Here is a 12636-nt window from a genome sequence, read left to right as displayed (position 1 = left end):
TGGTCTAACCAAACACAGTCAGAGCACCAGCCACTTCTCTAAGTAAGTTGGAGACCCCTCCTAGTGGCCAAGTGCTATCCAGCCCTTAAGTAAAAGCCCTTTTTTTTTTTTTCAATTGACTGTTCAAAACCAAGACCTTTTTGTCCTCAGAGTGATGGTACAACCACAGTGCAAAATGGAACACTGCAGCAATTACATCAATATTTCAGACTAGTTTTGGAAGCTACTCTGAAGGTTTTTGGCCCACACTGCTTAGAAAAACTGCCCACATTGATCTAATTCACTCGATAATTGCTCAGTTCTCCAATTTATTGCCCGGATGTGGCCAAATTTCTCCCCATGGACAGGGAAGATATAATGACAGTCTATCACTAAAATGCGCCAAATTGCACAAATTACCAAAAGTAAGGCAGAGGCCGTGTGAGAGGATTCAGGCATGGAGGGTCCCAAGTTCCCATGTCAGAGGAGCAGCGGTGTGGCTGGTAACATGTAACTTGGATTGCCCCGGCATTATGTGACCACAGAAATGACGAGCTGTCCCACTGTGTCCTATTATAGGGAAGCTGGACAGACTGGAGCAGGGAGAGGTAGGACACATCTCCCCATATTTCAGGGCAAAGTCAACTCTGAGAGTAGAGAATTACAGTCTCTTTTCAAAGCTCGGCCACAGCGAGTGGCCCCGGTCACTGGCAGGTGCTTCCGGCCACTGCATACTCCTGCTGCCATGAGGAGTGTGAATCTTTGAGGCTTAGACAACACTTTTCAAACAAGACATCCTCAGCGAAGTCATCTGCATTCCGTTCAAAGCAATTTATAATAAGTACTACAGCGGCTGAACATAAACCCATCTTCCCTTCAGAAATGGAAAAGACGAAATGTGCAGGGGGGAGATATCGTAGCAGAGGGGAGAGAGAGGCAGTGGGGAAAGAAAGGGAAATCAAAGTCAGCATTCATTCGTTCCTGAATTCAGCAATTATTATGAAGATCCATTAGGCACCAAGCACTGAAGATACAAAAGTTACCATTTTACCCTCACAGAGTTAAATAAAATCATCACACACACAAATACGTAATTACAAATCATTTTAAATGTTTAGGAAGTAAAGTATGGGTTGCTCTAAAGGGTTTATCAACAGGACCTGATCTGGTCTTGGGGGCCAGAACAAGCTTCTGGAAAGAAGGAATGTTTGAGCTTCCAAGTGCAGGATGAGCGGGTGTTACCTAGGTATGCGGCACCAGACGATGGAGCAAAAAGGAGAGAAGAAAGGAAAAGCGGCCTAGGTAAAGGCCATGAGATATTAGACCAGGGCTCCTCAAACTTTATTTGTTAAAGGAATCTTCTAGAAATCTCCCTAAACTGTAGATTTCAATTCTGGGTCTGGGGTAGGGCCCAAGCTTCTGCATTTCCGACAAGCTCTCCGGTGAGGCCAACACTGCTGGTTGGGTGCATGCTTTGTGTAGCAAGGATCCGGAAGATCTGCCCAGAGGCCAGAGCAGAGAGAACGAGGGAGGGTCAGTGATGAGGCCAGAGAGTTTGGCAGAGGTCGGGACCACACCAGGCTGTGCAGAGCATCTTAAGGAATCTGGTCTAAGAGGAATGGGAACCATGAAGATCTGCATTTCCTTTGTTCTCTCCAAATGACCTTGCTAGGAGTTTCATTTTCCCTGGGAGACAGCACTTTGCAGTATCTAAAGTGTAAGTGAGAGCAAAGGTGTTTATGGACTTCAGGGGTTCTAAGAGCCAATAAAGTACAGCTTCTTCATCACAGACAGCCCATTAACAAGCCATGTTTATTAGTAAAAATCCTCAGAACTGAATAAGCCTTTGTCAGCAAAAGTGATCTTGGCCGGTTAATTTGGCTGGTTTTGCAGACTGAGGACTTGGCACTCTTTTTAGAGTGTCCTATGCCTCTGTGGGCTTCCCTGCCTTCAGTAAGCGATTTCCAAGGATGTGGAGCCCACAGGGTTCTTAAAATAGTTTGGTAAAAGAGAACACAAACACCTCTCGTTGGCACTTTGGTCTTTAGCCTTACAAGCCTGAAGACGTTGGCTTTTCCAGAAATGTCTGTGCCAACTGCCACCAGCCTGTTCCCTGAAAATTTGATGAACAAAAGCACAGAGAACTGTTTGCTGTTCAGTTAGGCAGGTCATAAAAGCTCAAGCTTAAACGAGGTAGAAGCAGCCGAGTGCTTTTAACCAATTGCTCGATATACTTTATAAACTATTCTTTGCTTCTGCCATAGGAAAAAAGCATCTTCTTTCGTTTTTAAAGTGAACACAGGACTCATTCACACTGAACACATGACATGAGGAATGCACTCTGCTATGACTCAGACAACTCTAAGGAACAGCTAAACGAACTCAAGTATTCGCCACCCTGATTAGTACCAGCTCTACGGAGAATTCATTCTCTTGACTCTGTCATTATTTATAATAGGTAAATGGGGATGATACAGTTTGACAAGTGATAGTGAAGCACCGCATTTTCTATGTGAATCATGATGTTACTCTCACCTAAGACTCAGAGAAGCTCTGCTTCTGTAACGGGTAAGAGCGAGTGGTTGTGAAATCCTCTCCAGATAATCTCCAAACATTAGCGTGTTCTGAACTGCCTGGAATGCTGTATATACTATCCTGACCTAAAGCAAGGATGTAAAATCATGTGTAAGGCATTTGTTCCATCATCCAAGGAATCCATCTCAATCAGATGAAGTGTCTTTCTGGTGGTCTGCCTGTGTCACCGCATCCCAAAAACATGGGTAGACAGATTTTCACAAATTTAGAGAGTGTAACAAAGGGGGCTAGAGGTACAATACAATTTTCATGGTGTATATAATATCTACTTGAGAGGGGGTTACCTTGAAGAGTTGGCAGTTCATCCATCAGAGATGGGTAATATACACTAGAGATGCTTTACACATCATGACTCCATGGGGTATGCTCCAAGGCAAACAGTAATCTAATGAGAATGGACTATCTATCTAACAATAACTATTCTCCCAGGCAAGAAGGGCAAGAAGGAGCTGGCCAGCTTTAAAGGGCAGAATTGTCACAGTTTGGAAGGAAAGAGATTACCGGCTTTAGGGTACTCCATCACAAGACAGAGATACGAAAGCAAGAGAAGAGTGCTAGCTAGCATCACTGAGCGCCCACAGTGCTGAGCACAGAGGTGAGCAGATGAGTGTAAGAAGACGTGCCTCCCTCCCTGATGGAGTACACAGTCTAACACAGAACAGGAAAATAATCCAGTAGCCGTGCTACAATGGGGCAAGTGCTCACCTGGAAGTGTGTGTGTGCGTGTGTGCTGCGTGTGCATGTGAGGGAAAGATGGCACGTAAGCCAGCCAGTGAGAGCCATGAGCCTCAGGAATACAAATGAGAAAACAGTTGCTGCTTCTGCCTGGAGGGATGGGGTGGTCAGGGAGTTACTATGGGTGGTGATAACTGACTTTGAAAGGCCAAGCACTGACCAGGTGAAGGAGGAAAAGAAAGGGATTCCAGACAGGGGCAGTGGCATGAGCAAAGAAGAGGAGGCATAAGAAAGTAATGGGTTCAGGGAAAAGCTAGTGATCCAGTGTTCTACAGACGTGCGTATACCTGAACGGGTACATGTATGTACCTACACACATTCATATTCAGAGATATAAAAATACTGGTGTCCGTGTTTGTATGCACACATACATACACATATACATACACATATATGTTGTAGCCCACTGTTGCTACCCACCCACCTCCTCACACTCTCACGCACTCCAAGCCTCACAGGGCCAGAGCCAGACCACACGTTTGCAATATTGCCTCCTAAACAAACACCTGCCCCGTTGCCACTCTCAGGACAGGGCCATTTGCTGCTAAAACATTCTCTCTTTTATGAGTGTACTACATCAAAAGATCGCAAAATAAAAGCATATTAAAAACCAATTTATATTAATAACAAGCTGCAAAAAGGAAAGCTTAGGTCTCAAATTTTTGTATTCACAAAAAGAAAAACTGCTCTTATGACCCTCCCGATACCCAAGCCAACTCACAAATGTCCTGTCCCCAAGCAAGAGCTCCACGGTCCCTTCTCCCTGTGCTAGTAACTCACAGACTGACGTCAGGGACACAGTCAACACCATTAGCTGCCCCTTACATGCTGAGGGTGGCAACGTGGAGAACTAGAAAGAATAGAGGATTAGGAATATAGGAATGTAGGAGATTAGAATATAGGGATATAGTAAATAATGTAGAATATAGGTCTGGAGGAACTCACGAAGCAGGAAAGCTTGGGCAAGCAACCACACCTTTGGATTTTTCTTTCTTCAGTTGAAAATGAAAGCAGGACTTGCAGGGGCCTGAACTTGGCCCTCCAGTGTATTTCGATCAGCACGCAGTGTGTTTAAAAACACACGGAATCTGAATACCTTGAGTGCATTTGAGTATATGACTATAGATAGATACAGATATAGATATAAATATTCTCTCTCTCTTTCCCTCTCTCTTTCCCTCCTCTCCTTGCTTTCTTCCTTCCCCTTGCAAAAACCATCACCCTTGGTCATGTTTACTTTAATGTGGACCCTCTAGGTTGTGTATGCATATGTGCTATAGGATGGGGGAAATATTTTGGAAAAGACATGTCGAGAAATGACAAATACTATGATTTATGATGATCCACATATGATTCTGCTTTGGTGAAATTAGGATGCTGAAGTTCCCTATGTATTTTTTTAATATTCTGAGATGAGTACTGTATGTTCTTTATTACAAAAGATTAAAAGCTTAAAAAATATATGGTTGTACTAACTCCCTACTGTAAATAACTTGGAGCAGCGGTTTAAGACTAGATTCCCTATCATCACCATCACCACCATCACCACCAATGAGTTTACTTCAAATTTAAAAGACATTAATAAAAAAGATCTCATTAAAATTATTACCCCAAATTCCTTTTTGCATTCCTAAGCACTCTGAAGATATCCTTAGCATATGAATTACAAATCAACAATGCCTAGAAAGGCAAGTCTACGGTTTTGTCTCACTAATCCCTTCTCCGCCCTGAATCCATGGTTTAGAGGCATTTCCTCCCGTCCCTTCCCCTCAACATAATTGACCAATCCTCAGATCAGCTTCTCTCCGAAGCAAGCTGCATTTATCTCCATCTGCTTCCAATTCGACTGCACTAAAGAACTCAACAGCTGCCTAAGCAAGAAGCTTCTCGGGCCCAAAGAACAGAGAATCCGTGTCTTCCCAAAAAAGAATATAGGTGGAGGGAATCAGCCTCTCTCCCTCACTCTTTAGACCAGTGGTTGTCAATCAGTCTTCCAAGACACACATGACAATGTCGGCAGACATTGTTGCTTGTCCCAACTGAGGGGAGGAGCGCTCCTAAACTCCAATGGCAGAGGCCAGGGATGGTGCTAAACATCCTACAATGCGCAGGACAGCTGCCACCACAAAGAACTACCCAGCCCAAAAAGTTAACACCGCCAAGGCTGAGAACCCCGCCTTAGAGTGATGAGCTTTTCCCTTAGTTCCACATCAGGAGGGAGAGGAGGAGAGACCATAAGGAGACCTAGGGCTGCTCTTGGTGAGTCCCAGCCACAATTAACCAGAAGGAATGCCCTTGGAACATCCAGGGCAGTACTTACAACACAGGAACACTTGATACATTTGTCTCCTTCTGGCTGAAATTCCTCCCCTTCTCGGTACTGCACCCCCTCAAACACACAGCCTAGAAAGCAAAGAAGAATTTCGATTTAGGGCAGCACCTTGATTCAGCTTGACACTATTCTTCTATCCACTGCACGTCCATCCCCACCTTCACCCCCGCCTAGCACAGTGTCCTCTTCAACCAGAGAACAAGAATGCTTCATGGTAAAATGATAGGTAGATAGGTAGATAGATAGATAGATATAATATAGATATAAAATTATATATATATATATATATATATATATATATACACACATATATATGGAATACCAAAGATTGACATGTGTCCAGAAACCCGAAGATACTAGAAAGCAAGTAAGACGTTGGAAGCCAGGTCAGCCTAAGCAGCATCAGTGCAGGGTTCTGAGCCCTGCAGAGCCTGAGGAGCTCACCAGGACTACCCTAACCACAGCCAGGGAACCAAATCCCAGAGGGGTCAGAAGAGGCAAAGAGAAGGTCAAGCAACAGAAGTCATGGATGAGCTAAGGAGCAAATGACATGAAGAGCTGCCACTTGGAGCGGCAGAAGTGCCCCCAGCCTCTACCAGACCCTTCACACCCCTGATCTAACTCCATCTTCAGTGAGCCTACGAAGCACAGACTCTTATCACTGTCCCCACAGATGAGGAAAATATGGCCTAGAGAAAGCAACTCACTCAGCTGGGCAGGTGGCAGAGCTGGGATGTGAACTCAGCTCTGACCCACTGGCCGTACCATACAGAGGGGCAGAAGCCAAGACAAGAAAGGACAGAGGCAAGGCTGGAGGTGCCACACAGGTTCTCAAGCCCCACCCTACGTGCTGTTAAAGGGCCTAAGATGCCCCCACTAAGCTTGGCTAAATATAGGACCAAAAGCCCAGGAGGTGCCTCCTATTCAGAAAGACGACCAGGTCCCTGCTGTATTCTCAAGTGATCTCACAGGTGACTGGAAGCTCAGGCTGGCCAGCAACCCTGTGTCACATGGGCCACGGGAGGACCGTCAGCTAATGGCAAATCCACTTCCCTCAGGACTGTCCTCACGAGGTACTTTGCCAGAATAGCTGAGGTCACTTTCCACATAGCAGACAGTGCTGGAAGCAGCACTTCCAATGGGTGAAACTCAGCAAAAGGGGCTCTTGTGAAAGACTGACTCATGTCCCTGAGAGTAGGTGTTCAAGGCCTGTCCAATGAAGTCATCAACAGAACCCACCAAACTCTCAAAGCAGCTGGTTCCTGACAAAGGGAACATCTGAACATATGAGCATTGCCCATAACCACCGGACCTAGCCACTGGACCTATTCATTTTAAAGCTAGATATGGAGCCCTTTGTTCAACTGAAAGACACGGGGACAAATGCTACTGAAGCTGAATGGCTGAGTGAACTGTGGCTTTAAGGTCTTTCTGATGCCCACACCCAGAGCCAGTCAGTCATCAGCCACCTCCTGCTATTCCCTTTGATGCAGGGAGACTTGCTAAGCTTGGGACCCTCCCAGTGGCTCTATCTCAGCACCATTAATAATGGCAGGTGCCCAGTCATCTCTTTTCAAAGGACACTTCCAACAAAGGGTCTCCAATGCTTTCATATATGTTTGCACCACTGGTTCTGTCATACGGATTGCCAGACAGGTTAACTGCACAATCTACATTTGACAATTTAAATAAGGAAATTTTAAATGAAAATTGCACGCAAACTGTTCCCATCATGACCCAACCTCCTTGAGCAAAGAGTCAGATGAAAAGGAAGAAGCAGACAACCAAAAATGCCCTGAAATCTGTTTCAGGAAGAAACTGACCACAAGCTGTATGTGTTTGTCATTATGTGGAATACCATTCCATGATCAATGACAGATGCCAGTCCTTCTGAATTACAAGGATAATACCCCAAGGCTTCGCTCAACTGTCCCTATCTAGACTTGGCTGAGGGCTCCTTCCCAAGACACAGGATAATGCATTCTGGATGTGGCCTCTTCTGAGTCTTCTGATTTGCATCCCAAAAGTTGGCCTTTGAAATTAAGGAGAGAGAGTAAAGTTGGTTCTTGACCCCATAACCAAGGGCACAGCGCCTGTCCAGGTGTCAGGGAGCTGGTGTATAGCACTGGCAAGCTAACTTTTAAAGATCTGCCTCCTAGGGCATCTGGACCCAAGTTGAAAAACTATCACAGTGTGGGGATAGGGGGAGGTAGTGCAGTATGGGGCCCAAGAAAGAAAAGGGGCCAGACCCCAAGCCCACCTTTAGCACTTACTTACTCCTGAGCATTGGGCAGGTACTTATACTCACTGAGTCAAATTTCTTCCTGGATGAACTACAGACAGTACTTCATCCCTTACTGGGATGGTGGTGGGGACTTAGCATTATAATATATGCAATCACGGAGCTCAGCCTTTCCTTCCTCGGAACGCAACTCAAAAACAAAGTGAGAGAAGCAACTGCTCAAATATGATAACTTCAACTGCTGAAATAAATTCACTCTGCTGTTTGTATATGCACACTTTCAAAGGCAGACTAAAAATATGACTATCTCCTAAGTGAGAAGGAATGTTATATATGCCAAGTTGATTCTATATCAATAAAGCAACAGTCTACTCAACAGAACTGAATTAATACTTAAGAGCTTCGATACCTTTTAAATCTCTATGGAATATAAAATTTGCTCTGTTATCAATCTCAAGCTTGGCTGTGTACAGAAATTTTCTGGGAGGCCTGAGTGTCGCCCTCAGAGATTCTGATGGAATTGGTCTGGGAGGCAGCCTGGGTATCAAGATTTATTTTTTAAAACTTCCCAGGTGATTTTCATGTGCAGACTAGAGTATTAGTGAGCTAACATAATAAAGATCCCTTAGGCATTTTAGAGGATGGTTACATGATGTAAAGCATTCAGTGTATTCAGAGGGGAAAAGTACTCAAGCAAACTCTGTGTGATAGATACAAAATAAGTGAATTATGGAAAGAATTATTTTACTTTCAACTGGTTTCTGGCCTTCACATAAGCTTATCCAATAATACAAGCTTCACAGAAATCCCAGTAGGAAAAGGAAGTTTGGCTCAATAAAGACTGTCCAGGGAACTCAGAAAGGTTAGAAGTAGTGGAGAGAGACTGTCCTTATTGTCATTCAAAGATGAGGGAAGGCTGGACTCTGGAAGGGCCCCGGTCTGCGCACATGGCAGAGTGCGTGGAGGGGAAGGGACCAAGAGCTTATCTTCGCAAAGCATCCCATGGTGACGCCTTCACCAATTCCCGGGAAGGTTCGCAGTACAGAAGGCCCTTTGGAGATCAACTTCAAAAGCAAAGAGAAGTAGTTGTGAGTATGGTCTCCAGTGAGGAAAAGCACTCAGAGTAAAACCCAAAATGCAGAACATCTGTCGAAGAGCATGGGCCAGAGGCTTAAGGGATCAGAAAAAAATCTCTCACCTCAAAATCCCCAGGCTGGTACCTAAGGGCAAGAGAAGATGCAGGCGGCCTTTGTAATCCTGTGCAGAAAAGTAAGAGGAAACACCCCACCCACTGGAAAGGAAAGATCCCTTTGCTGTCAGCTAGGCCGTGGGACCCTCTAAAAAGACAGTGGGTCCCACTCACTGCACCACGCTGAAAACTGAGACCAGCAAAGCCCTAAGCTAAATCATCTTAGGGACACAGCTCTCGGTGTTCAGAAAACATCTGGTCGCCTCATCACCAAGGCAAGCTCTGGCCAAGGTATTGCAATATGAAGCAGTAAAAAGACATTTCTGGAAGTAAGCGAAAGCCACAGCCTTTCCTTCCAAAATAAGCGTTACCTGTGGCCCTGTGGAGTGGAAAGCAGGCCTCCGGAGCCTGAAGCATCCTTGCCAAGACCTACAGCACGTTGCAGTCATCCCGGACACGCCAGAGTCCAACCGGACACTTCTAAGAAAAGGAGTTTGCTCTCCTAACCCATTAGGTACACAGACGTAAAGTGAGAAAAATTCCAGTCAGGAGTGGGGAAAATCATGCATTCCTGTGAGAACCCAGAGGGATTTCAACAATGTTGTACTGTACCAGGGAGCATCGCCACCTTCCCCTTCCTGAGAATGTTACCTGGACAAGTGGGGCAGCACTTTCCCAGATGCTTGGAAGGGTTTTTACAATGAACGACACATCGCACCTCAGACTCTGTGACAACGCCTTCCTGAAAAACAGAACACCGCAAGGAAAGTCAGCCCAGAATTCCCACTGAGGACTTACTTTTGGAAAGTAATCAACTTAGTAGGAGAAGAATTCAAACACAAAAGGTGCAAAGGTGGGATGGGTGTCAGGTGCAGAGATATATGGCACAAATGAGGTCTGATGGCCCCAGATCGCCCCATCTCAAAGTGCAAATCCTGTACCTGTTCTATTGCCTATCCTAGTTCTTTCTCTTTGACTCTAATTTCCTTTCTTTCTTCCTCCCTCCCTCCCTGTCTCTCTCTTTCCTTCTTTCTTTCTTTTCTTTCTTTCTTTCCTTCCTTCCTTTCTGTCTTTTTCTTTCTTCCTTCCTTCTTTCCTTCCGTCCTTCCTTTCTTTCTTTTAAATCTAGTATTTAAAACCTCCATGCTGTCAGTCAGTAGCTAACAGAGTCTAGCTGTTCATTCACAATTGTTTTAAGTTTTCAACACTGACCATATTTTCTGTAATTGTTATTGCACTTTAAGCCATTAATTATAAGGCACAGAGTACAAACATAATATTCCAGACTGGCATCTGGAGACCTAAATCCTCACCACCCTTCCAGGAATAACTAGACACCAGCTCTGCAATCTTAGAAATTTCTCTGGACCTCGCAGACAGTGTGGCTGTCAGTCATCAGATGAAGAGATTAGATAAAACTATTTTAATGTTCATATTATGTTCTGTCAAAATAAACACTTTTGGTCTTAATAATGAAATCAAGGGACTCATTTGCAAACTGATCTTGGGACTCTAGTATTTTAATGTCGATTAAAACATTTTTTTAATTAATTTTCAGGGTTGGTCTTTGAGGGATTTTTCTCTATATTCTCTACCCATTTTATAAAATGGATTTGTATGTTTGTTTGTTTGTTTAATTTTGTTTTCAGGGCAGTGGTAACGAAAGCTAAAAAACTATGTAACAATTTGACAACTAGATAATTTTCTTCATCGTTTCTGCTACCATATCATCTCAATCCAACAAGGAAGGTTATATCCTAACTGCCTTCATATCTGTCAGACCTGAGGCTTCTACTACCAGGGGAATTTATTGTGGTCTATATCACATTTGTGAAGGAAAAAAAATGCCAAAATACCAGCAACATACAACATCAAAAAAGGAACTGGGCTTTAGTTATGTAACTGAAGCAACGCAAAAAGCCCAGGATCAATTTCCCTTTAGTATCTGCAATCCAGATGGAGGATTCAGGTTACTTCCCAGCATGAATTTCCTGTCTCTGATCTTCAAACTTTCCTCTTCCAGTAAGACACTAAAAGCGGAAGATAAAGGTAAATTTTCCACCATCAGAACTCTTTCAGTATGAAGACATAAGAAATAAGCTAGATTTCAACTCAAATGGAAGTAAACCAGATCATTAGACTAGCTGTTATCTGTCTGGTATCTAGTTGTACCCAGTACTTGTAGGCTCAGCCAAAAGTGTTTTAAATGACATTGTTGCTTATTCTTACAACCACCCTATGAGGTAGTACTATCTCATTTTATGGGGGATGAAAATGTGGTCTAGAGAGGTTAAGTAACAAGTTATGTGAATGGCAATGCCCATATTTTACTCACTACACTATACTCTCTCTTCTGTTACTGATTCTACACCCTGAGAAGAGAAGATCTTGGAGAGAGAGGTTGCAATTGTGTCACTGTGCAGAGGAGGATCTTAAAGGAAGACTTCCCTGACGGGTACCAGTAAATGGTCATTTCCTGCATTCAGAGATGAAGTCTCCTTCCCTAAAGAAGGAAGAAAGTAAGCAAGAGTGGGAAGGTACCAGCTGAGCATAGGAGCAGCTTTTTGTAACTACCTTAACAGAAGTTTGCTTTTATGGTTATTGAGTGAAATAATATTTTGAAACTAGCTAACAGGGCGTAGGCAAAGTATTATAAAAGGAAAAAAATTAAAAGGCAAAGTTCATTCCTGGTAGCTAACGTCCCCTTTCTGCACTCCAGTCTATAGTTCAGCATTTCCTCACTCCCAGGGATGTTGGTCTTTAAGATCTCTTCCAGTAATAATTTGATATTCCTGCATCATTCTCTCTGGCCACTGGTGAATGGCTAGTGACCAAAGCCGATATTCACAACTGATGAAGGCTTGATGTGTTATTCAGTCAACAGAATATTCCCTCCCAGATAATAGTTTCCATTTAATTTAAACAAAGGCAGCAAAATTCACCACTGGTCCATGCAACTGGAAGACTGTCAAGACCTCTGACTACTGTATAAAAATGTTACACTACACTCCAAAAGGCATGCAATCATCTTGTTTGAAAGATAGTGTAACCATGGCTTTCGGAGTGTCCCTCTCAAAGACTGGAAATCACGTCGGTCAAGAAGCAGGGTGGGGATGGGGTGATGCAAATTTCAGAATGAATGTGGGCTTTTCATGTTATTAAAAGTCATTGCTGTCATTATTTTGTTCCATAAAGCTGATTGCATGTATAACTCAGGGTAAAAATTCAACAAATATTTATTGAGTCAATCTATTATTCATATCTGTTCTACCTACTGCTTATTTTCATAAATAATTTAGATTACTACATAAATAAACTGAACATTTAACTGAACAAGTAACTGAAGATCTTACGAGTGAACATGCCCACTGTGGGCTTATGCAAAGAACATGATTACATAAAATTTAGATTTCAATAAACTAAATGTCAATATACTTGTGATAAGGTCAGAGAGAAATATGCATTATTATACTAACCTTGGTTCTCCTTTAAATGCAAAAGTATACCCTTGAACAGTGAAATGAGACTGGGGGAAAATGATTTAACAGTATCTTCTCTACAGAG

At 43.4% G+C, this 12636-nt stretch overlaps 1 protein-coding gene across 2 annotated transcripts in view; it reads right to left on the bottom strand.

Annotated features, from left to right (window-relative positions):
* Positions 1-12636, bottom strand: part of BMPER (BMP binding endothelial regulator) — a 262209-nt gene that overhangs the window by 180103 nt on the left and 69470 nt on the right. The window contains exons 5-6 of one of the 2 annotated variants that reach the window (XM_029234380.1): positions 9724-9814; positions 5635-5712 (exon numbers count right to left, since the gene is read on the bottom strand). In XM_029234380.1, coding sequence (XP_029090213.1) covers positions 5635-5712; positions 9724-9814 — 169 coding nt within the window. Of the gene's footprint in view, positions 1-5629; positions 5713-9723; positions 9815-12636 lie in introns of both variants that reach the window. The other variant, XM_029234379.1, reaches the window with a different exon arrangement.

The sequence above is a fragment of the Monodon monoceros genome, unplaced genomic scaffold (assembly GCF_005190385.1).
Source record: "Monodon monoceros isolate NGI ecotype Baffin Bay Population unplaced genomic scaffold, NGI_Narwhal_1 Super_Scaffold_2, whole genome shotgun sequence".
In the NCBI taxonomy this organism is placed as follows: domain Eukaryota; kingdom Metazoa; phylum Chordata; class Mammalia; order Artiodactyla; family Monodontidae; genus Monodon; species Monodon monoceros.
Note: the sequence above shows the minus strand (reverse complement) of the source record. Positions and strands in the feature narration are given on the sequence as shown.